Below are 25,828 nucleotides of genomic sequence, written 5' to 3' on the forward strand. Positions count from 1 at the left end.
AACAGACCCAGGTGGGATAGAAAGTGCAGAGTCACCGCTTTCCTCTGCCATCTTCACGCTCTCCTCCAGGAGAAATAAACACATCAGCATAACCACCCAACAATGTGACCAAGGACAACACGGGCCTTTATCCTTCAGCTGTAGCCTTTATTTCATTGAGTCAGAATAGTTTCATTTAGCACTTAACGACTTTATTTCAATAAAGGAGAAAAAAATGCATGCAGCTTTAACAGTTTGCGAGAAAAAATAAAAAGCAGAGAAGATAAGAGACACCTTGAGAGGAGGCATCTGTGTACGAAAGAGCAGAAATCATCCCCAGGACAGCTCAATACACTGTGATAAACTGCCAGGGACAGGGCAGGCCCCGCAGAGAAAATGCCCATCATGTGGGCAGAGGCTGAAGGATCTCGAAAACCCTTCATAGGAGTGAGGAGTGTGTCCTCTCTGTGGGAGTCACTTTTCTGAAATTCTTACAACCCTCTCTACCTTGTCTGCTAGCGTCTTAAGGAATTCTCGAGAGGCAAACCTGGGGGATTTAGAATTATTAGGGATATTTTGTGTGCACCATGGTTGCCACCATCAAGATTTTAGGTACGGTGACTGTTCTTCTGCCTTCTTCACTTTTAATTTATTGGTGAGATCGATGCCACTGTGTCCTGTATTTCTGGGCATTATTGCAGGCGAGAATTTCACTTAAACTAGAATTAGTGGCAATGATGTCACGTTCTAATTAAAAGACGTGCTTTCATGTTTCCAGAGAAGGGACCTTTTATGAGTGATGTTTGGTTTCTTAAATTGTAAGTTCCCATCTTCCAAGTTGGGAGTCTTTTAAAAGAAACTAGAGTAATGTTTTATAGGAAAAGTACTAGAGCAAGGAGACTGTTTACTTTTATAAGAAGCTAAAGAGCATTTGAAAAATTATAAGACTTTTTTTCCTATAGTGTACAGGTTGTGAATTCTGCAAGTGAATGTTAATGGAAAAAAGTTGTTTCTGTGAGGACAAAGAACATTTGAAACCCCACCAGAATTGGTTTAGCAAATAGCTAGGGATGGGTGTGAAGAGCTTGCATCCAGACTCCTCAACCTAGCCTCACACCGCCACTTTGGACATCCAAGTTCAAGTTCTAAATAGAAACAGATGGTTAAAAATCAGTTGTAGTCTATAAAATCTATAACCATGTATTTCAGCTCTCCCTTTATACCTATTAATTAGAACAACTTTTCTGGATTCTGCTGGACTGTATTTACCCTGTTGTAGATTTCCCTAGCCATGCTAATGAAGCACTTATAAAATAAATAGAGATATCATGGAAGCAAAATAATTTTGTTTTCCACTACAGGATGCCAAACTCTTTGCTTGCACCCAGGAGTGTCTCCACTCTCTATAGGACAGATTTGTCATTGTGGAATAGAAGGATCTTTGCAAAATGTGACCCAGCAGAGACAGTATATCCATATTGTGCAAATTTTTTTTTTTACCAGAACTTCATACAAACCCATTACCTGGTCAACTGTAGAAATTCAACAAAAATGAATGAAGGAAGGAATGAAAAGAAAAACTCAGAAATGTAGCCAAACAGTACTCATTCTGTCTCTCTTTAACATAAGTCAAAGTTTTTAGATACACTTTCCAATAGGGACATAGTTATTCAAATGTGAAATCATTCTTCACACTTCGGGATTTGGTACGTGAAAGCTTTGGTAAAACAGTCACCAAGAAAACTGTCACTTCTGTGATTACCAAGAAAACAGTCACCAAGAAAACTGTTACTTCTGTGATTACCAACACTATGATGTCCTTTAAAGGACCTGAAGAGGGCAGCACCTGTGGCTCAAAGGAATAGGGCGCTGACCCCATATGCCAGAGGTGGTGGGTTCAAGCCCAGCCCCAGCCAATAAATAAATAAAGTATCTGAAGAAAGCCAGTGGGTATGTTTCTCTGACCAGGAAAAGTCTGATAGAAAAGTGATGTTTTTGGTATTTCTAAAAGGTATCATCACTCTGGCACCATCGAGTTCTAGCTGGCTCTTTTGACCAGTTTTAAGACTCTTGAACTAAAACACACTCAGCAGAATTATCTGTTGGAAACTTTAGCATATCAGTGAAAACATTTTTTATCCTCATATTCTGGTTTGTTTTTTTTTTGCAGTTTTGGCCAGAGCTGGGCTTGAACCTGCCACCCCTGGTATATGGGGCCGGCGCCCTACTCCTTGAGCCACAGGCGCCCCCAACCCTCATATTCTTTTGATAAGTACAGAGGCTATCCCCAGTCAATGAGTAGGTGGAGACCCCCCAAATATGTCAGCATTTAAAACCCCAGCGTTTAAAAAATAAACAAAGGTACTATCACAGGAACCTACCACATCAGCACTTTGATTGGGGTCTGTGATTCCTCTTGAATCTTTACTTGAAGGTTTCTATAATAAGCAGATTTTGTTCTATCAGAAACTGCACCTAATATTACACATGCACACAAACATGTGTGTTCACACGCACAAAATGAGCACATACACACACACACACACACGTAGACCATTGCTCTGTTATATTTTTAGGGCATGTTAAGGAATCAATACATGGTGAAGCAGCGTCAAAGTGATTATTGAAATTGATCCAGCTTATCACAACCAGGAACAGGTGCAAGGACATACCAGTGTGATGTAGTGGGGACTTGAAAAATTGGTCGGAAGTTTCTCCAAGGACTCAGTGGCTTTCTGCTAGTGAAAAGAGATACTGTAAATCTGAGTTTAGAATTGAAGTTCTTTCTTAAGCCCACAGAATAAATTTTCCGGCTATCCCTAGAATATATTTCTAGTACAAGTGTTAATACTAAAAGACAAGGATGCAACATTCTTCCCTAGATTGTTACTCTGCAAAAGTTGAGTCTAAGGATCTGTCCATAAAGCAAACACACGTGAGGGAAGAATGGGGCTTTCTTCCCGTGCATTATGAGAAGCCCAAGCCAGGTCTATTAGCGTCCAAATCTCAGTATCTCCAACCGTCTGAAAGCCGGAAGTTTCACATCCAGCTGCATTTAGCATCCTGAAGGTCTTTGAGAACCTTCAGAACTTCCTTTTAAAATACAGATACACCTGACTGAGGTTACCCTTTTTAAAGTGTTTTCTGATAACTCCCCTGTAGATATTTTTTACAATTTCTTATTTGTTTTTGTAGAGGTGGGATCTTGCCCCGTCGCTCAGGCTGGAGGGCAGTGGTGCAATCCTAGCTCACTGCAGCCTTGAGCTCTTGGCCTCAAAGTGATCCTTCTGCCTCAGCCTCCCAAGTGGCTAGGATTATCTAGTGAGTCAACGTGCTCGGCCCAGGTAAACACTAATAGAACTAGAAAGCAGGATCTAGAGGAAACAGCCTGGTGCCAGAACAGGGGAAAAACAAGTATCATTAACGTAACAGGGAAAGGATGCCAAAGATAGACTTTCTCCAACTCCCACTTTTGGTAGGGACTAGACTTTGATGGTTGACTGTGTCAAACAAGCATCAGCCAAATTGTTATTTATATAATTATATACTGAATAATACAAATACTCTAAATAAGATACTTGAGGTCCCAAACTTTCCTCTATAATTTGTGTTTAAAATATATCCTGGTATAGACATCCCTGGTTATCTAATTTCCAATAGGGGACTTTCCCCAGATCTTCCTGTTACAAATTTCTAAAATAATTTTACTATGAGAACCTATTTTGCTCAGAGTTATAGGTAGGACTGGGATGCTTTTGTCTTCCTTAAAACTTGTTTGAAGGGGTGGTGCCTGTGGCTCAAAGGAGTAGGGCACTGGCCCCATATGCCAGAGGTGGAGGGTTCAAACCCAGCCCTGGCCAAAAAAAAAAAAAAAAAATTGTTCGATGTCTCAGAATATGGTTTATATGTATAATTTTTTAATAGTACAAAAATTAATATTTTACTCAACTATTTTGCCCACAAATTGCATCTTTATCACTGTCACATATTTATGAGTCCTGCCCCCCTTCCCCTTAATCCCTTTAACATGGTCCTTAACAGCACCATGGGAGGGTCATCAGTGGGACCTCACCTATGGTGCCCATTGCAAGGTACACGTCAAATCTATTAAGAGTAGAGTATAAATGTCTTAACACAACAATAAAATAAGTGAGGTGAAGGCTATGTCAACCAGTTTGGTATAAGCATTCCAAATTATATATAACAACAGCACACTGTACCCCATAAATGCAGCAATGTACACAGTTATGATCTGATAAAAAAACAAAAATACACAAATTGCTACCCTGAATCTCCTACCTCACTGAGCCCAGGGTTACTTCCACTTTAAATGCACAAATAGATACTTTTAAAAACATCAATTAACTGGGGGCACCTGTGGCTCAAAGGAGTAGGGTGCCAGCCCCGTATGCCGGAGGTGGCAGGTTCAAACCCAGCCCCAGCCAAAAACTGCAAAAAAAAAAAAAATATCAATTAACTAAATATTGCAAATGGAAGTTTCTTACAGACAGGGGGTGAATATCTGGCAAGATTGGCTCCATCCGTGTCTCTTTCTCATCTCCAAAGTACCCTTTATTCTCCACTCCCAGCACTTCTCTAGGTGGGCTGCAGAGAAGGGAATTTAACAGTGACACAAGCTATGGGATAAACCTGGGGCTAAAACGAAATCATCTGCAAGACTGTTGAGACACTGATGCTAAGGTCACACCCTGTGACAACGAAATCACAATGTCTTCAACCCACCTCAGCAGTTTTTTCTCTGAAAGATCCCCAGGTGATTTCGAAGCGCACAAAGTTTGAGAATCACCAGGATAAGTCTTTGGATAAGTCAGAATGTACAAACTTGATTTACTACCATTCTATGACCCTCTTCATTCAGAGGCTCATACTATCCCCCCATCAAGTGCTCTCTATGGCCACAAAGGTTAAACACAGTACAAGCTCTGTTAACTTGACCACCCAAGGGACTGTAATAAACTGACCAACACGTGGAGGTGGTTGACACAAGGAACTAGGCCTCCTGTGCTGATATGTATGTGTGGCACGTGTCCGGCCTATGAGAATTAGGTTAATTTAAGGAGGTGGTCAAGGCAGGGAGGTGATCAGTTATGGGGGTTGTACTGTATTCTTCGTACCAGTTCATTTAAACCCATACAAAATGCAGACGTACCTTTGAACATGCTTCAGCTTAATACATTTTTGGTAACGAATTAATAATGTGATGATCCCGACACCGATAAAAACCAGAACAAGCACAGACACCACGATGGCAATATCTGCAACATTGAAAAACATGAAAACAGTGAATGATTAACTCTCAGTGGAGCTGTTATAATCCTGCTTCTTCCATTCAAAAGACTTTAATTCTGGACGGTGTCTGTGGCTCAAAGGAGTAGGGCACCAGCCTCATGTCCTGGAGGTGGCAGGTTCAAACCCAGCCCCGGCCAAAAACAAAACAAAAAATCAAAACAAAACAAACCAACAAAAAAGACTTTAATCCTTATCTCCTCTTAATTACTTTTACATAAAGTAAAAAGCCAAAACATCATAAAAATGTCATTTTTATTAGCAATTAACTAACACTCCACCCAGCACTCCATTATATTTAAGGGAACCATGATCACCAGGAAAAGTCTGAACTTCAGTTATTAATCCTTGTTATGTTGGGGATTTTTAGAGGATCTAGGCACGATTTAGTAAAGGCAGTTTTAGTAACTTCAGTTTGGGTACCCAAACATGAAGAATAGTGAAAAGGCCCCAGGAATTTGTACAGAAATGCTACAAATATGCAGAAAACTTGGAAAATGAGGAAAAAAAAATGTTCTCCCTGGGCAAGCTTTTGATATTTGTAAGATTATATTCTAGGATGCTCACTGGTAACATTAAGGGTTTCTTCCCAGTCCACAGGTGTCTGCTCTTCCTCACACTGGCACTGGAGCTCATGGTCATCCTCCTGGAAAAACAGTCAGGCATATTTCATCAAAGGACGGTCATACATTGTGTTCTGGTAGCTCCCCTGGCACTTGGCTAGCTCTCCCGCAAACATACACAAACATACATACACAATCCTTTCTGTGGATTAGTTAACTAAACTGCCCGTCACAATCAGTGCTGCACAAAAATAAGCAAACAAAGCGAAAGAAGAGACCACCTGTGAAAAAGGCCTTCGAACAAGAGAAAGATACCTACACATTCAAAGATAAACAGGAGAGCAAGCTTTATCTCTCCAAAAAGTATGTGTATCTTGGGTGGCACCTGTGGCTCAAAGGAGTAGGGCGCTGGCCCCATATACCAGAGGTGGCAGGTTCAAACCCAGCCCCAGCCAAAAAAATAAAAGTATTTGTATCTTAAATGAACAGCCCTTGCTAGAGTTGGCTAGAGTTGGATATATCACAGCCAAAGGGCAGACCCCAGGCTTAGTAATCACAAGATAATATTGATGTGGAAAAAAAAAACTAGTAGTATAAAGTTTAATTCATTAAAAAGCATTGTGTAATGGTTAAGAGCACAAACACTGGAGTCATCTTTCTGGATTTAAATTTCATCTTTTCCTGCAGGACATCAGTGTGCCCAATTCTCCATCTGTAAGAGTGGGAATAGGAACAGTACTCACCTCTAAGTTCATTACGAAAATTTTAAAAGCGTGTGTGTGTGTGTGTGTGTGTGTGTGTGTGTGTAGTGTTACTGATTAAACAGGCTTAGGACAGATGTCACCCACAGATAAAAACTGCTAGTAACTAATAGTCTCGAACATTGTTAAGAGCAAAAAAAAAAAAAAAAAGATTTTTAAGTTTTGTTGTTTTTCTCTAAAGTTCAAGCTAAAGTGGACATTGGTGAACTGAACTATGAGGGATGTTGCAAAGAGTCAAGTTTAAAATTTGGATTTAAACTTTATATATATGTAAATTGCTGGATACTAGATTATCAGTTCTCTAATAAAATATTTACTTAAGTGTTGGCAATATCTCTGTATAATAATATCTGATTTGGCTGCTGAATAAATTTAATTGATAACACATGGGAAAAAAGGGATCCCAAATGTATATTTGGTTTAAAAACCAGCTAACACACACACATATGTGTACATGCACACGCAGAAACAGGAATAAAGCGTAAATATCTGCTAAGACATTAATTTAAGTAGCAGTCAAATCTTACGACATTTTTATCACATTGAGAGTGGCAATTTGTTGAATTGTAGACCATTTCGTTGTTCACGCATTCACCATTGCTGCAGACCTAGAAAAGACGTAACCAATATGAATTAGAACATATTACAGCTTATTTGAAATTGTAATTTTACGTAATGCAATGTGAAATGTAAATTATATATAAAATTGTAATTTCAATTTATATGATTTAATTACAAGTTATGTAATTTTTTTCCATTGTAAAATTCCTCATGTAGCATCTTTCTTGGATGGAGAAATCCTTTGCAAGTGTTTGATGAAGGTGTTATACGTACAAGCATTGTTATATCAGACTCATTATTAAAATGTTTATGCCTTTATTAATTCTTTGAATATTGGTCTATCAGTCTACAATTACATTTGCTACAATTCTTCAGTTTCTATGAAGTTTAATTTTTATTTTTTATTTCAGGATACTATAAAGGTATAAACATTTTGGTTACAAATACTGCTTTTGTACCATTCAAGTCAAAATTATAAGTGTAGCCAGAAAGTGTGCATGGTACCTGTTAGGTGTGAATTTGCCCAGCCTCTCCTCCCCTCTCTACTTGATTTTTGATGAAGTTTACGTTTTGATTTGGTATGATGATCTATATTATATCACAATTTCTAGCTGGACATTTTATTGCTATAAATCTCATTTATGCTTAACACTTTTGCTTTAAACTTTTCTTTTTCTGGTAAGTTTTACCATCACAATATTGTTGGGTTTGTAGCTTTTGTTCTTGCCTGGTTTATCTTTGCCCATTCATTTCATTTTTAACTGTCATTTTTACTTTTACTTATAATTAAAAATTCATTTATTACTGCCAATTTAAATATTTTAAATTTTACATTGGGAGTTTTTAGTCCATTCATATTTATTGTAATAAGTGACATGTTTAATCCTACTCACTTTACTTTATTATATGATTTCTACTATTAGATATTTTAACTTACCTTTTACTATATCACTTTTTGTCTCCAATTATTTTTCTACTTTGAGTTATATATGCCGATTTCTAAATATTATTTTAGTTTACATTGATATTTTAGAACCTAAATGATTCTATCATTTTTAAGAAAAAATTAGCATTGACTTCTCCCTGTGTAAAATAAAACATTTGTCATATTTTTACTTTTTCTTCTCAGTTTACATTTTTGTGTACTTTAGCTTTGCTAAAATATCAAAGGGAAGCAATTATAATATCCAATGATGTTTTAAAATAGCCCCCAGGCAAGCAATTATAATATCCAATGATGTTTTAAAATAGCTGAATGAAGAAGTTTTAATAAAAATAAAGGGCTTTGGCTTGGCACCCATAGCTCAGTGCTTAGGGCACTGGCCACATACACTGGAGGGTTCAAACCTGGCCTGGGCCTACTAAACAACAATGACAACTATAACAAAAAATAGCTGGGTGTTGTGGTGGGCATCTGTAGTCCTGGCTACTTGGGAGCCTGAGGCAAGAGAATCACTTAAGCCCAAGAGTTTGAGGTTGCTGTGAGCTGTGACACCACAGTATTCTACCCAGGGCAACATAGTGAGACTCTGTCTCAAAAAAAATAAATAAATAAATAAATGGCTTTCATCTTACCATTCCATCTCCACATTTTGTTCCAACAGCAACTAAGCCAATATCTTCAGAATTGTGGTATAAAAACATGGTTTTGCATTTGATGGTGGCATTCCGGCCATTCATCTTTGGAGTTTTGAGGTGATACATCTTGTCTTCTCCATGGAGAAATGAATGATGTCCCCCAGCGCAGTATAGCTTTCCACACTTGACATCTCTGAAGAAAAGGGAGACTATTCAGAGACTGAAGACCAGAAACAGAACTAAGTGAAGTGGTCTGGTAACATTTTCGTGACGCAGGTTTTCTAGCAGGTTAAACAGGTCAGAAAAGGCAGAGAAAACCACTGGACCATCAAAGTCCTGAGCCTGGATACTGAGATGAGTAGGTAAAGAATGTAAAATTATCCCATGTCCTTTTGATCCTTGCAGGATGTGACTAACAACCCTATCAGAACAGTTCCATTCTTGCTTTCTAAATCAGATCTAACTTCCGAGTTTTCCTACTCACTTGCCTCCTTTTATGGCTTCCCTTCTTTCCTTCCCTGTTCTTTTCCATTTTCTGCTTATTTCTTCCTTCCTCCTGTCTCCTCCAGTCCCCCTGCCCCCCATTTTTTGTACCACTCATTTCCTCTCTTTCTTTTCTAAGCTTCTTAAATCTTCCCCATCTTTCCTCCTTGCATTCTGTGACCATAATCTAATAAACACCATCTAATGCCATCAGGGATGTGTGTTCTCTCCTTTCTTGTGCCCCCTAGCTTCCTAATCTCCTCACTAAAAAGACGTTAACAGCTGTCAGAACAGGAGCTATTCTGAATTTGCAAAACCCTGTAAGAGGCCACTTACTTTTTTCCACAGGGCACTTACTTCTCTTCACAGGGAATGAATCGGTCTTCCTGGGTTTTGCAGTATCCAAATTTATTTCCCTTTTTATTCATTTTGTAGCACATATCATGGCTTCCTTTTGCCCCTGGGGTTGCAAAATGGTATGATAAAAGTAAAACAAGGAGAGCATGAGTACCATGAATCATAAAAGATCTTACTTTTCTAATGTAATTGAATTTTCAGTATCATGTAATACCACGTCATGGCGAAACTGAAAAAAACTATCCTATTGTCTCAGGAGGATCCTTTAGAAGTAGGAGAGCTATATGAATGTATATGTAACTTGCATTAAATATGCATAACATACATTAGCTCACAGACTGAGCTAATCAATTAATAGTAGACATAACACCCAGAGAAGTGGTAAGTAATATGTTGGAATAATGCCACAGATGGAATTATCTCCAACCTTGATCTATTTCTTACAGGACAATGCAGAGAAACATAGGCTATTACGTTCTTAATCATTCACTGTGATTGTGCCTCACCATCATCAAATAGTTCAGAGCACTGATCATCCCGTGTGGGACATTTCCCCATGAAGCAGTAGCCCTCTGCGTTCTTGCAGGGAAATCCATTGACGCGGAATTGGTCCTTAGGACATTGATGGGAGTGGCCAGTGCACACTTCAGGAAAATCACATTCATTTCTTGCTGGTCTGCATGTGGACCCTGCTTTTTTAATCTGTTAAGGAGAAACAAAGAGACTGAATCTAGGTTTAAGGTTAAGTCAATACAGAGAAAGTTGACCCATTTAATTTATCTAAAAAAGGCATGAAAGATGGATCATAGCTTCCTTCTCCTTGCCACTGAGAATTGCTATTATTTGTAAATGTTTTGATTTTCATGCAATTTTAGGAATGACAAGATGATGTTTTGAAATGGTATTAGGACAGCCTTAGGTAGACTTGGAATAGATGTAAAATGGAGAGATGGGCAGATGTTCTCATTTATCTTGTCTTTTCTTCTCATTCAAAATGATCCCGTATAGGCTTTAACCCCAAATAGGGAACCTCTGCTTATAATGAGAAATCTCCATTCCCAAGAAACCATATTCCCCCAAAGGGGAAAGAAAATACCTAGACTCCCCCTGCTGGAGAGAAATGCAGAAGGCTATTCTCTCATTCAGCCATTCAGTATGCATTTGATAGTCCTGGGTTCTGGACGAGTTTCAAGATGCAAATGTGATTCTCTTTCCTTTCCTTTCCCTTTTCCTTTTCCTTTTCCTTTCTCTTCTGCTTCTCTTCTCTTCTCTTCTTTTCCTTTGAGACAGAGTCTCTCTCTCTTTTTTTTTTTTTGAGGTAGACTTTCAGTTACTCTGGGGGTAGAATGCCACGGACTTCCTTCCTTCCTTCCTTCCTTCCTTCCTTCCTTCCTTCCTTGAGACAAGAGTCTCACTTAGTCACTCTGGGGACAGAATGTTGTGTAGTCATAGCTCATAGCAACTTCAAACTCTTGGGCTCCAGTGATTCTTGACTCAACCTCCTGAGTAGTTGGGACTACAAGTGCCCACCACAACACCCCTCTTTTTTTTTTTTTTTTTTTTTTTTTGAGACACGATCTAAGGCAATCCTGCCTTGACCTCTCAGAGTGCTAGGATTACAGGTGTGATCCTGGCCATTTCCCAGTGGGGTGAGAGAAGTATCAATAATCCCTTGGATTTCTGGTTGTCTTCCCTAGGAATATTTCTTTTCTACTAGTCACTATCCCTTTCCAGTCCCAATACAATACTTGTCCTACTTACCCACTCCTGTTGAGATATCAATTTTTCTTTTAGCAGAAGTTAAATAGGTTGGCAATGATTTATATGGGGACATTGGTCATGTGACTTCCCTCCTAAAACACTAAGTGCTGCTTACCAACTTTTCCACTCTCCAGACCAGAGCATTGACCAAAGTCCAAATGTTGGAGCCTCTCAGAAGAGCCACTGTTGGGAATTTGCAAGCTCTGCCCCATTCTGGAATTAGTGGTGTAATTTTGCCATGGCCAGATAGCTCTTTGATACTGTTTTAAGGACATACACTTAAACTGAAAACAGAGAAACCCTCTCCCAGGAAAAGATCTTACCTGACAAAATTCACAGCATTCTCCTTCTGCACAAGTAAATCCTGGCTTCAGTATACATCTGTGTGCATCACAGCAAGGATTAGTGCACTCCTGGAAATAATCAAAACTTAAAAGATCAGAAACTGGCATGTGGTTTGATTCCTATTTGAAGAGTTAATCAGTTGTTCTGCTGTGTGATCATTCAGAGTTAAATATTAATGCACAACCTTTGGCTATGGTATATAGATAAATACCGTCATTTGGAACTGGTTATTTGGTGTTTTGCTTTTTTCTGTGTTTCTTTCCCTCATTCTGTTTGGTGTGCCACAGCCAATAAAGTCTCATTGGCAGAAGCAGAGAGTCTAAAGCTTGTAATTTTCCATTCTCCCAAGACCTCAATTCTTGCAAGGTTTCTTACTGCTCCCCCACTACAGTTTGATGTGAGATAATACACTTCTGAAGATCTGGGTTTAGCCTTTTGCTCGAGGTGCTAAGTATTCCTGGTTGATCCTTGTTAGCACATCATTAAGTAACAGCAGGGGATCCTATTTGCTTGAACAAAGTACAAAATAAATTGTCTGTGTCTGGTCTGCTAAGATACTTCATGTGTGAGAATGAAATGATAAAACCATTCTTCTTCCAAAGAGGGTCAGTTTCTGAAATTAAGGTACTCTTTGCATTTAGTCTGAGACATCTGAAGACCAGTTCTTATAACCTAAGGACAGCTTACTGTCCCCACTCTGATTCTGGGGTCTCTAATTTCTCCCCTCTTATACCTCTTTGAATTCTGCAGTGTCTAGACATGGGTCCTCAAACTTTTTAAACAGGGGGCCAGTTCACTGTCCCTCAGACCATTGGAAGGCCAGACTACAGGCCCTGGGATGAGTCAGCTGCTAAGCAGGACAGGCAGTGGCAGCAAAAACACCCCGTGGGCTGGATTAATGTCCTTGGCGGGCTGCATGTGGCTGGTGGGCCACATGTGGCCCAAGGGCCCTAGTTTGAAGACGCCTGGTCTAGAACATAGGTCCTCAACAAGTGGTCCTCAGACCAGCAGCATTGGTGTAACCTTGAAGGTTGGCAGGAATACAGAATGTCAGCCCCACTCTACACTCACTGAATCTGACTCTATGTTTTAACAACACCCCTGGTGATTTATGTGCACTTAAGAATTCGAGAAGTAGTTGTCTAGAACACACGCCTATGTGATGAGCTCTGGAAAGCAAGACTATGTTGGGGAAAAGCATATTAAGAATTACTTTCAAATTTGTCTCCATGGACTTTTCTAAATGTTCTAGAGACCAAGACTACAATAAACATGTAAAAAGTCAAAAGGGTTCTACTCTATTAAGAGAGAGTTTTCTAATAACAGGAACTGTCCCACTGTGATATAGGCTAGCCTCCTGAGGCTCTGAATGAGACTTACTTGATTCGGATGAGTTTGATAGAGCAGATTCCTACCATGCAAGAGAGGTCAGACTTAGGATACCTCTGAGCCTTCTTACAAGAGGGCCAAGTTAATATATAAACCAGGCAAAATTGATACTCCAATGAAATCTTTATACATGATTCATGACTTGATAAGAAAGAAGTCTTGGGCACCACCAGCTTGTTTCAAAACCAACAAACACACAGAAAGAAAAAAACCCAGAAAACAAATAAACAGTTTTTTAAAGTTTTAGAAACACCATATACTGACTTGATTAATGCCACAACTCTGCCTATGTTCTAGCTGCCCATGATTTTGGTAATTTAAAGATAACACTCTCATTTGCAAATACCTGAACGGGGCCACAGTCACATTCTTCCCCCTCATCCAACTTTTTGTTTCCGCAGTATGGGAAATCAGGGAACTTGCTGGGATACGGAATGTTGCCCATACATGCTGGGTTATAATCCTTCAGGTATTGGAGATATTGGTTTTGGCTGCATTTACTGAATTTTAGTGCAGGAACGCTAGAGATAAGATGAGGTGAAAAGTAAGATTAAGCCTGTCGATGCATTGTGGTATAGCAGCTGTGTAAGTTTTATGAAGCAATTAGCAAAACTGTATGGAAATATTCACTGTTAGAGCAGGGGTAGAACTAGGGTCTTTATTGTTAAACACATCTCCAAACACAGCTAACAGGTGCTATTTTTAGTGAAAATACTCTGACTATATATCCATCATTCAGCAAGTCCTTTCTGAATCTCTCAGTTAAGGCTGGTTGTCTATGCTTGCTGTTCCCATGTTCTTTTCAAAATAATCTATATACACTTGTTCAGCATCTCTGCAAGAATGCAAACTTCTCCGAGCAAGGATTATAGAGTGCTCGGTTCTTAAGAAACAAACAAACAAATAAAACCTCTAATTAATGCAGTGCCTGGTACAGTAGTCCTCTATAAATATGTTTTGAAACAAATTGTTTATATCATATGTATCTTAAACTGAAATTCATCTCCCTTTCATCTTCCTTTCTTGTGACTCCCTTGATTTTTATTTATTGGCATAACAATGACAGAAGGACTTTTAGAATCTCAATTATTATACTGGGATGGTGGGACTCTGCAAAATACGGCTAATTGTGTTTGCAATAGCATAAAATTAAGTATTAGTTACTGAGTTCTTACTCTATGCTAGCCAATGCATTTGGGAGTGTTAACTACCTTACTTCATTTAGTGAAGGTGAGAAGCACTGATTATCAGTATTTTCTTGCTATACATAATGCACTGCCTGTACCCACAGTGAAGGGATTCAAAGACGTGCAGGACTCTGGACTGACTGTGTGGTACTTCACAGTGTAATGGGAAAGGAAGGATATTTATTAATCCTGTAACTATGGAGTACCTAACATGGGGCTTTTCTAGAACAATAATGATATTAACAGTGACTAAAACAGACAAAATCCTCTAACCTCATGGAGCTTCTATTCCAGTGACAGAGCAAGGTCATTAATAAGCTAAATAGGGTGGTGCCTATGGCTAAGTGAGTAGGGCGCCGGCCACATATACCAAGGGTGGCGGGTTCGAACCGAGCCCTGGCCAAACTGCAACAAAAGAAAAATAGCTGGGCGCTCTGGTGGGTGCCTGTAGTCCCAGCTACTAGGGAGGCTGAGGCAAGAGAAATCGCCTAAGTCCAAGAGCTGGAGGTTACTATGAGCTGTGGCACCATAGCACTCTACTGAAGGCAACAAAGTGAGACTCTGTCTCAAAATAAATAAAGAAAGAATTAAGCTAAATACATACAACACAGAATCATATTTTAGGTAATAAATATTGAGGAGAAAACAAAACAAAACAATGGGGGAATAATGGAAATGTCAGAATTTGTATGTGACTAGATAGGATTAACAAGTTAGAAATAATGTTTGAGTAATGATATAGATGATGTTATAGTTTATAGCAATGATGACCAAGCAGTCCTGAGTCTATTCTCCTAAAGAGCCTTGGTAGACATTGCTACCACTTGCTCAGACTGTATTTTTTTTTCTTTTTCCAGTTACTTATTATTCTTAAATTTTTTTTGTTTTCTTTTCTTTTATTTACTTTCATAGTTTACTTTCGTGATTTTCCCAGATGGAGTTTTAGAATTTCTCTCACTGTATTACTACAGAGAGACATACCATAGTTAATAAGATTTAGGCACCAAAGGGAAACTCCTGGTCATGTCTAGTTTTGTCATCAACCTTCCAGGAAATTCTACAAAATAAAAATATATCCTAAAATAGTGGAATTTGACCCCAAAGCTATTCCCAAAGTATTTAAACGTAGTCTCCATGTTGTCTGAACTTCACCTTCCACTGGTATCCATCACACATTTGCCGAAAGGACAGGTGCATGGGAACTCATCATGCTGCATCCCAAGGTTATGTCCCAGCTGGTGTGCCATTCTGTTTGCAACTATATTTATGTCAGGTAAAAGATCCTGATGCAAGCAGAAAATGTGCATTAGAGATTTATCAGTGATAGCACACTATACTACACAGTACTTCAAACTAGCAGCTGAAAGGCCCAGTTTCTAGCTCCTAATCAACTAGTACCTTTTTGAGAGGTCCTGGACTTATTTACCTCCCTTCCCGCACAGCTCAGCTTCTTTAATTAAATGAGGAAGCTAGGAAAATGGCCTTTTAAGTATCTCTAGCTCTGACACTTGGACATTTGCTTTTTAGGGACAGTGTTAGTCATTGTTGGATTTACAGAAACTCATTCTTACAAATAGCTAAGAACTAGGAATAATGTTAATGTAGTCTGAATGTTTGTGTCTTTCCCAAAATCCCTTGTTGAAGTTCTAATCCCTGTGGTGGCATTGAAAGGTGATACCTTTGGGAAGTCATTACACCACAGGGGCATAGATCTCACGAATGGGATTAGTGCCCATACAAGAGGTGCTTACATGAGATTCCTCTCCCCTTCTACCCTGTGAGAACACAGACAGAAGTCACCAAGTCTGACTCAGAAAGTGGGTCTTCACCATATGCCAAAGCTACTGGTGCTTTGATCTTGAACTTTCCAACCTCCAGAACTGCGTGAAATAAATTTCTGTTGTTTCTTTGCCACTGAGTGTATTTTGTGGGTGTTTTGTTACAGTAGCTAAATAGACTAACAGAAATGTTCTACGTAATATAATAAAAATTTATTGTCTTCTTTATGCTAAACAGAAAAATATATGAGGTTCTTATTTTTAATTTATAGTCTAATGCTACATAATCTTGAGGAGTTTCTATTACTAGGAAAAAATAAAACATAGATATAAAAAATCTATAGAACTGTGTTGGCTCATAGCACTATTTCATATTTGAATCTTTATGCTAATAAAAAATTAATTTCCAAAGAAGAGTGGTATATCAAATTACTATATAGTTAATAAAACATCCCTAATTTGATCATTTTATCTTATCCATATAAAGTTTAATAAAATATATTCTGGACCAGTTGTAATATCATAGGTACAATAGTAACAGCCTTTATTGTCTACAACTTTTATTACTGAAATACCACAGGCAAAACTACAGCATAAAAATAACTATAAAATAAATAAGTCATGTAGCAATTTAAATAAGTGCAACCACTTAAGGTTGAGGTTTTTAACTAGACTGGACTGGGCATAGTAACAACTAGGTAGAGACATAAAGTAAATAAATATGAACCCCTTGGGGCAGTGCCTGTGGCTCAAAAGGATAGGGTGCCAGCCTCATATGCCGGAGGTGGTGGTTTCAAACCCAGTCCCGGCCAAATAAATAAATAAATAAATACGAACCCTCATGTTTTCAAGAACCTCTCAGATAGTGTTCCTTGGACAATAGTTACTAGGAGTTCAGAGACTTGGGAAAAGGATCAGATAAATGAGTCTGCAGTGTACAGATGTTATGCTTTGTCAAAATGAATCGCAAAGACATCTTAATATGATATATTAAGTGATTTATGAACTTCAGTATTAGTACAAGCACAATTGCCCACACTGGCTAAATTAGCCATAAGTTTTATGTATGTTATCTGTCCTTATAAATAGTCACATTTAATATATACAAAAGAGCTTTCCTCATCATTACATACTAAACTGTCTATCATAGCCTTCTAAACTCTGAACTACACTGGTTTACCTTTATTATTTGTCTATGATCTTTAATAAAATATTTCTCTTCTTCTTTAATAAAGCATAATAAATAAATATGTCTGTGGGTGACATATCTTGGGGAGAATAAATGACACAGTACACAGATAGTCTCTTTCCACGGGACACAGAACATTACAGAAATTAAAACTTTTTGATTAAGTAACACAACATAAATAAAACATATCCCACCTTAACAACACTGGAGGAATGATAGGGCAGGCACATCCCCCCTTGGTAAGAAATTCCTTGTGCATTTGTGTAGAGCCACTTGCCACTATGACCAAGATGCAAAAACACAATTCAGAGTTACACTTGACTTCTGACTGCAGGTGTTCAAAGCTTTGTGTTTCTAAATTCAGACTGAAAGTTAACATCTATATAATACTAGAAAAAAAGATTAGTAAGCTGTGTTTGCCAACATTGGGAGAAATATTGATACACGGTATAGGTAATTAAAGCAGGTAAAGTGGGTACCACTTTAATATAGTGACTTTAAGGGTATTGGAAGATGTGATCATTCCCAAGTGGTTCTCCTACAAGTTAGCATTCCTTAGGATAACAGGGCTACATGAAATATAAGGTAGGATTAAGTTCCTAAATACTTACAAATACTGATACTTAAATATTTATTCTTTGGGCTAAGTACTGTACTAGATATTTTGATTACTAAAAATCATAAAATAGCCTCCTTTTTTAAGGAAGTCATGATTGAATAGTCTAGAAGAATTCACACTTTTACTCAGCAATATTAAAGCTACGATAGGTTTCACTTATCAGAGTATCTGTCTGTCCACCTGTGTCGTCTGGAGTATGGTCTTGAGGGGCTAGTTGCTGGATGGAAACAGGTGGATGAGGAAAAACGCCAGAGAACAAGATGTTTTCCCAGAAGAGCAGGTTTTGGTGGAACAGTGGAATGGCATAGCCATTCTATTCCATTTTGGTGGAAGGGTGAGGGGAGTTAGCACTGGACATTGGTAAGTAATGTAAATGGATTCTAAAAATATTTTGTTTACCTAATGGTATTTTCAACTTGGCCAAGGAATATGAATATATCAGATTTTTCCCTTTTAGTATTAATCAATATTAAAAGAAATACCATTAAGTAGTCTACTTGGACATTTTTCTATAAAGTGAGAAATACTTTTTGTCCCTACCTACTATGCAAAAGTCAGTCACTTTGAAAGGTTTTTGTTGTTTATCTATCTTGTTTTCTTTTTTAATAATCCATCGAAAGTATGTAGAAAACAAGAGTCACCACATACCTGAGTAAGAAAACATGATCAAAATTCTTCCTCGGTTTAAGGAATGTTTCCTGCCATGTTGAAAAACGCAGTAAGGTAGTTTCTATATTTGAATGTTGTAATAGTTTATCTCCGTTTGTCCAAACTTCAACGCCAACCAGTGTCACGTGAATGTTCAAGGTTTTATAAATCTGTTCAAAGAAGAAATTGTTTTCACTTATTGCGTTGTTGCAAAGATCTGTAATCATGACCTCATTCCTTTGCTTTTCTAAAAAAATAGCAATTTTTACTTGTGTGGTACATAAGTCCTCACTTTACAAACGGACATGTGAACATGGAATGCAGCGTGAAATTGCCCAGAATTCTAGGTGAATTTCTACAGCCAACAATAGCATTGACTGTAGAACAATGAAACTTGACCACAAAAGTCTGATCATCTTTGAACTATGATAAGCCCAATAGGCCCCAGTCCCAGGATGTGTTTAGAGGTAAGATATATTAAAGGTCCTAGGCTATAACTGGCCTGAAAGGGTGAATTCACTAACAGGGCACACTGTAGAATAGCTGTTCTTTATTTGTCTGTCTACTTTAGATGAAGAGTTGGTTCTGGGTCAGGTTAGAAAGCTGGTGTTAGTTTTCAAAAACTTAGCTTTGCTGCGTAAGAATTAGGCTCCTTACAAAGTTAGGCATCTAGTCAAACCATGACTTCATATCTACACTGGAGACTGTGATACCCATCCCTGTTCCTCCAGGCTCCCATCTTAATGTGAGACGAACTTTACAGATCAGATCTTCCAAAATGAGGATAACCTGGCTTAGCGGACCCTGTCTATTTATGGGTGGACTTAACATTCATAAAGCTGGACACAAGTGAAAATGGAATCATTAAGGAGGGAAGAGGAGGGGGGAGGCTGGGTGAAGGGAGGGTGATTGGTGGGACCACACCTACAAAGGTACATGTGAAATTTACTAAATGTAGAGTGTGGCGGTCTTAACACAATAACTAAGAAAATGCCATGAGGGCTGTGTTAACCAGTTTGATGAAAATATTTCAAATTTTATATAAAACCAGTACATTGTACCCCATGACTGCATTAATGTATACAGTGATGATTTAATAAAAAGAATAAAATTAAATAAAGATTTACAGTTCATAATTTATACAAGCAAATCATTTTAATGTATTTTACTGAAATACCCAGTTTCTGTACAAAATCATGGGCAATACATTACAGCTTGGGAGACTTCTTGCTGTACAAAGTCACACACAAGAGCAGTGATTTAAAGCAGTGAGACTTTCAGGGGTAATAGTGTACAACTTGCGCCCACCAGCTGACTGTATGCTGACTTTGTGAGGACTTTTTTGCTTCTCTGTGGTAATAGGTATCATGAAAATTATGCACAGATCTTGTTTTTCACTAACCAGCTTCCATTACTGTTTGTGGATTTAACACCTATCTCCAGAGACAACTATGATTTTTTTTGCAATGTGTGGCAGAGAAAAAAAATGATTGGACACCCCTGGACAGTGATTGGTTATCAAATTCTTTATACATTGCTTCATAAATTTTGTGATTACAGGCCAATATTTGAAGCCTATTTAAATAATAAATGGCATTTACTTAGAAAACTGAAAACAAGAGCTGTGGTTTGGTGCTATTATTTTCTTCAATGCATTTTTGCTAATTAGTCTGCTTGGCGACCTTTTGAGGTTTGGACTGCTTTGTATTGGGGGGACTATAACAGGGCAACAGAGATCTATCCTACAAAGTTTGCAGGATTTGCATTTTCAGCTTGATTCAAAACTATATTAAACCTTACCATGTTGACAAAATTGACCATTCCCCAAATTCGGCTCCTTAGTTTATTGTGAGGGTGACTATTCCTACGATACTGGAAATAGAAGCATCATGTCAACATTTATTCATAGGAGTTAAATAAAAGCTCAACAAAATTCTTCACCCATTATGAGATATTACAAAGAAAAAAGACCATTGGTAAACAGGCCTCTTTCCAGTCAGCTAAAACCAGGCAACGTAGACAGAAATAAATTTTTGATAGGAAATATTACTAAATACAGCTGTTTATAAAGACATGCTTTGGCTTAGCACCCTTTGAAGTCTCTCTTTCTAACTTTTCCCCTTTCACATGACATTATGCTGCATTATTTATTAAACCAATGGATCAGTGTTCTTTGGAATCCACTTTAGTCATATTGATGAAACACCACCTATCACAGGTCCATAGTAATTGTTGCACTGTAACCAACAACAGCGTTATCATGTTTTCTGTGTCTATGTTATCACATTTTGTTTTCTTCTTACAACTGAATTCCCTCTTCCACTGTCAGAATCTTATTGTCGAGTCAGACGTACAGTGATTATGATAAAATATCATTTTATTATTAAAATGTACTTAATAACAACGTAAGGAATCCTGTAGAGATAAATGCAAAAGGTTAAACTTCTTTCATAGGAAAAACCAAAATAGATATGCTTTACTTGAATCCTAAACATATCCACTAGTTACCATTCCATGGGTCTTCCATTGTCTCAATTATCCAGAAGCCTCTGAGGTATAGCATGAGAATGTCTTTAATTTTCCTCCACCATTGATTCTAAGCTTGGTCATATGCCTTTACTCTGGCTAATGAGATGTTCATACATGTAATGCAGCAGAATCTTGGAAAGCTCTTGCACACTGGAGCCTGAACTCGCTGTTGAATTTTTGGTGCACTGCCTACTGGAGATGCATGGCTCAAAACCAACATCACACACCCTACAAGTGACTGAGGTCCTCTCTGACCAGCCAATGAATGAAGCCACCAGGTTACTACAGGGGCAAAAATGACACTCACTGGGTTTGAAGCAGTATGTTACACAGCACTAGAGAACTAAAATAAAGTTTATAATAACTGTAAAATATGAAAAGAATTCTCCCACTTCTTCTACTCTTCAGAAAAGTTTGCAAAAGATAAGGTTATCTATTACAATGGACTTTCATAAAAATTTGTCTTTAATCTGAGCCTGGGGTCTTTATCTGTTGATAGATTGTGGATGACTTATTTACTTTTTCTAATAGGTTGTTTTCTATTTTTTTTTCTTTTCTTTGAGAGAGAGTCTCACTGTGTCACCCTGGGTAGAGTGCTGTGGCATCATCACAGCTCACAGCAACCTCAAACTCCTGGGCTCAAGTGATCCTCTTGTCTCAGCCTCCCAAGTAGCTGGGACTACAGGCATCCCCCACAATGCCTGGCTGGAGGGGGCGGGTTTCCTATTTATTCTTGAGTCAGCTCAACAGCATTTTATTGTGTACTTGACCTCTAGCAGTTCAGTGGGTCTTTAATCAACTTTCATGTAGAGAATCTTTGCTTGGCATGTGTGCATCTCAAAAAATAAAAATAAAAAAGATAATCACATCCCACATCTGTACATGATAAACTTTAGGATTTCTCTTTTCCCAGGCACTGTATTTTCCCTGCCCGTGGCTACAGGCAGATAGAAAATTTCCTTTGTTTCTTGCAGTTTCAGTGGAACTTTTCTGGTGCCTTTTGCTGGTATATGGGGAAGCCCTTTATGACTCTGGAATGGTGCAGATGCTTCATTTCCAAATTTTAGCCTTCTTCAGTTAATTCCTCAACTCCCTCTTTCTCTATAGTGTGGGTCTCTGAGCCTTTGAATTTGACTTACTGTTCTGACAAAGACTTTCTTCTTCATTTTTACCCCTTGGAGATTTCCAGTGGTTTCTTTCAAGCTCAGCTATAGCTCACCAACACGCTCTCTGTCTCTTATATGCTGTTCAGCATTTCCGTATAGTTACAAAGGAGAGGAGGGCTCTATTCTGAATCCATCTGCAATACTGTCAAAGAACCTAATAATCTCTTATATTTGATACAGCTGCTTGGGGAGGCTCAAAACAGAATTTTGACCCAGAATGGAACTCTTACTAGAATTCATTTTTGTTTTTTGTTTTTTTTTTTTTTGCAGTTTTTGACTTGGGCTGGGTTTGAACCCACCACCTCCAGTATATGGGGCCAGTGCCCTACTCCTCTGAGCCACAGGTGCCACCCTCATTTTTGTCTTGATATTAGAGTTGCAAGTATAATTTTATGAGGATGAATGAAGAACAAAAGGTTCATCTGAAAACTTACCATGTTCTCATCAGCAACAATGAACAGTTCAACATAGTTTTTCTTACGGATATTCTGTAAATTTACAGAAAAGTCAGTGAAGTGTGATTAACATTTTTTTATCTTTAACATTTTAAGTTGAAAAAACTGTAACATTTTCAAGGTAAGAAATGTTAATATTATTGGTACCAAAAGGTGAGGCATAGGAGTATATCATTTGCTAATGTTATCAATCTATCTAAATGAGATCTACTATATAATTAAACATGTGGCCAGTACATCAGATTTTATTAATCCTGTAGGAACATACCATATTCTTTACTTACTTTTTATTAAACCATAACTGTATACATTTATGGGGTACAATATGATGATTTAATATACAATGTGGAATGCTTACATCAAATTAATTAAAATAACCATCACCTCATTTACTTATTTTTGTGGTAAGACTTTTTTTTTTTTTTTTGAGACAGGGTCTCACTACGTAGCCCTCAGTAGAGAGTTGTGGTATCACAGCTCACAGCAACCTCAAACTCTTTGGCTCAAGACATTCTCTTGCCTCAGCCTCCTTTGTAGCTGGGACTATAGGCGCTTATCACAACACCTGGCTATTTTTTGTTTGTTTGTTTGTTTGTTTAGCAAGCTGGGGCTGGGTTTGAACCCACCAGCCCTGGTGCCTGTGGTCAGTGCCCTAACTGCTGAGCTACAGGCACTGAGCCTGTGGTGGAACATTTATAATATAGTCTTAGTTGTTCTGAAATGTACCCTTGCATTTTGTACAATAGGTGAAATCCCTCCAAATACCCTCCTTCCACTGGCCCTTCCCTCTCCCCTCCCTTCTCACTCCTCTCCATTTCATTCTGGATTATCTGTGTGTTTTATCATTTGTATGAATGTGTAAGTGTTTATATATTGGTTTCATAATAGTATGGAATATTTTGGAAACTTTTTTTTAAAAATTCTTGAGATACTTTACTAAGAAGAGTATGTTCCAGGTCCATCCAGTAAACATAAAAGATGTAAAGTCTCCCTCTTTTTTATGGCTGCATAGTATTCCATGGTCTACATATACCACAACTTGTTTATCCATTCATGGGTTGATGAGCATTTAGGCTGCTTCCATGACTTGGCTATTGTGAATTGGGTGAACATTCCACACTTGACCATACTTCCTGTCTTTGTTTAGTCTTTCAGGTCAACTAAGAATTATAAATGATTGTGAATCCAGATTTTAACATTTAGGATTAACTTTTTTTATTTACAAAGTAAATTTTTAATAGGTAAGCTCACATGAAAAGTACTTAGCCATAGCTGAGAGCTAAAACCTAGGAATGATGAATGGACTGACTATTCCTCTCCTCTTTAGGCCTCCCAACCTCCTAATTTGCAGTAGTCTTAATTGTAAGTAAATATGAATAAATATGCTGATTATAGGCAATTTTTAATAAAACATTAATATACGGAAATTCTTCTAAGTTCTCAGCTTTTAATGTGTATGCACTGAAGTTCCTGCCTATAATCTGAGGACAAACTAGAGGCACAGTGTTAAAAGGTTTGACTAAGCCACCCTTTTGTGGACTGAGTTATCATTTATATGTTGGTATATTCAATCAAGAAACATCTACTAGGCATTTAGTGTATTTCAGACACTGTATGGACCATGGGTATGAAAAGAAAGTGAATGGTCAGATGTCTTATAGGCTCACATCTAGTGGGAATTTAAGATGATATGAAGTAGGTGTATACAAAAGCCCAAAATATAGAGAGCTATGTTGGTGTGAACGTACCATCCAAAACTGACTTGTTTTTGATCTTATCCTTAACTGTCCTTAGTCATTAAAACATTTGACCTGATGAAAGCTGGAGAACCCAGCTGGTCATCAATGATTCCCCTCCACGTGGCAGGGAAGATAAAGAAAGATAACACTTAGGATAGTTTTCAAGACGTTGCAAATTTCATTCTTCTAACAACTTAGAGACCCAGTGCTGTCAATCTATAAGTAGGGTTGTAGATGGAACAAACTGAGATTTACTCCAGGGAAGCATTTCAAATTGTATGTAAAACCAGCACATCGTACCCCAGGGTTGCATTAATATACAAAGCTATGATTTAATAAAAAAAAAAATAAAATAAAATGGAACTGAATGTGGAAAAAAAATACTTTCTATATAGATAACAAAAACAAAAAAAATTGAATTTCAAATCTCAGATGAGGAAACATCAGACTCAAGGCAGCACATGTTGGATTCCTCATAATCCCTCCTTCAAGAGCATAAAGAAAATAAAAGGTGTTTTACTTGGGGTCAAGATGGTTTAATAATAAAGCACTCACTTTTGTTTTGGCGTCTTCCTTAGAGACAGTATCCCCTGAAACATACTTCCTGGTGAAATTAACCTCTGCACAAGAAAAATTGGCAGCATATGGCATCCTGGGGTTGTATTTGAACACCAGATGGTCTCCTTCATTTGAATATTTCACTGGTTCAATGAGGTACCTTTGGTCATTCACTCTGAAAAATCCCCTGCAGAAATTGGGAACAAAGTCATGTGTTCAAGATCTGCAGTTACTCTATTTCATTTCAGTGACTTTGCCTTTTTAAGAAAGGGAAGTTACAAAGTCAATGTCTCACCGGCATGTAGCTGGGTGCTTTGGGTGGAAAGGAGATGACATGTGGTTTCGGATTGGGTAACTTTTTCTACGAGTCAATTTATCTGATTTTCAGAAGCACTTTCACTGTCCAGTTTCTGCTTGAATGTAAGTAGAGCAGTAATTCCTATCTGTGGTTGTGGACTATGGGCATCGTCCCCTCCCTCCAATCTTGGGAATTTTCATGTCAATTATACATTAAATGTAGAGAAAATATATGAAAGTAAAAATATTAAGATATGGTAATGTTGTCACTAAAAGGGTTCTTTTTTTGTTTGTTTGTTTTAGAGACAGAGTCTCACTTTGTCACCCTCAGTAGAGTGCCATGGCGTCATAGCTCACAGCAACTTCAAACTCTTGGGCTCAAGTGATTCTCTTGCCTCAGCCTCCCAAATAGCTGGGCCTACAGGTGCCTGTCACAATGCCTGGCTATTTTGAGAGATGGGGTCTTGCTCTGACTCAGGCTGGTCTAGAACCGGTAAGCTCAGGTGATCCACCTGCCTCTGTCTCCCAGAGTGCTTGGATTACAGGCATGAGCCACCTCTGCTGGCACCAGTAAAGGCG

At 38.1% G+C, this 25,828-nt stretch overlaps 1 protein-coding gene across 1 annotated transcript in view; it reads right to left on the bottom strand.

Annotated features, from left to right (window-relative positions):
* Positions 1 to 240: 240 nt before the first annotated feature.
* The window catches only part of ADAM7 (ADAM metallopeptidase domain 7), a 36,084-nt gene continuing 10,496 nt past the window's right edge, over positions 241 to 25,828 (bottom strand). The window contains exons 6-22 of the mRNA XM_012807706.2: positions 24,950 to 25,139; positions 22,635 to 22,688; positions 20,306 to 20,377; positions 18,506 to 18,675; positions 17,433 to 17,517; positions 15,424 to 15,554; positions 13,431 to 13,605; positions 11,674 to 11,763; positions 10,096 to 10,291; positions 9,590 to 9,692; positions 8,747 to 8,942; positions 7,138 to 7,218; positions 5,854 to 5,932; positions 5,150 to 5,255; positions 4,485 to 4,584; positions 2,361 to 2,417; positions 241 to 1,124 (exon numbers count right to left, since the gene is read on the bottom strand). Of these exons, the coding sequence (XP_012663160.1) occupies positions 1,080 to 1,124; positions 2,361 to 2,417; positions 4,485 to 4,584; positions 5,150 to 5,255; positions 5,854 to 5,932; positions 7,138 to 7,218; positions 8,747 to 8,942; positions 9,590 to 9,692; positions 10,096 to 10,291; positions 11,674 to 11,763; positions 13,431 to 13,605; positions 15,424 to 15,554; positions 17,433 to 17,517; positions 18,506 to 18,675; positions 20,306 to 20,377; positions 22,635 to 22,688; positions 24,950 to 25,139 (1,930 nt within the window). The 3' untranslated portion in view covers positions 241 to 1,079. The remainder of the gene's footprint in view (positions 1,125 to 2,360; positions 2,418 to 4,484; positions 4,585 to 5,149; positions 5,256 to 5,853; positions 5,933 to 7,137; positions 7,219 to 8,746; positions 8,943 to 9,589; positions 9,693 to 10,095; positions 10,292 to 11,673; positions 11,764 to 13,430; positions 13,606 to 15,423; positions 15,555 to 17,432; positions 17,518 to 18,505; positions 18,676 to 20,305; positions 20,378 to 22,634; positions 22,689 to 24,949; positions 25,140 to 25,828) is intronic.

This window comes from Otolemur garnettii, unplaced genomic scaffold (assembly GCF_000181295.1).
Source record: "Otolemur garnettii isolate 467f Iridium unplaced genomic scaffold, OtoGar3 scaffold00074, whole genome shotgun sequence".
NCBI lineage: Eukaryota > Metazoa > Chordata > Mammalia > Primates > Galagidae > Otolemur > Otolemur garnettii.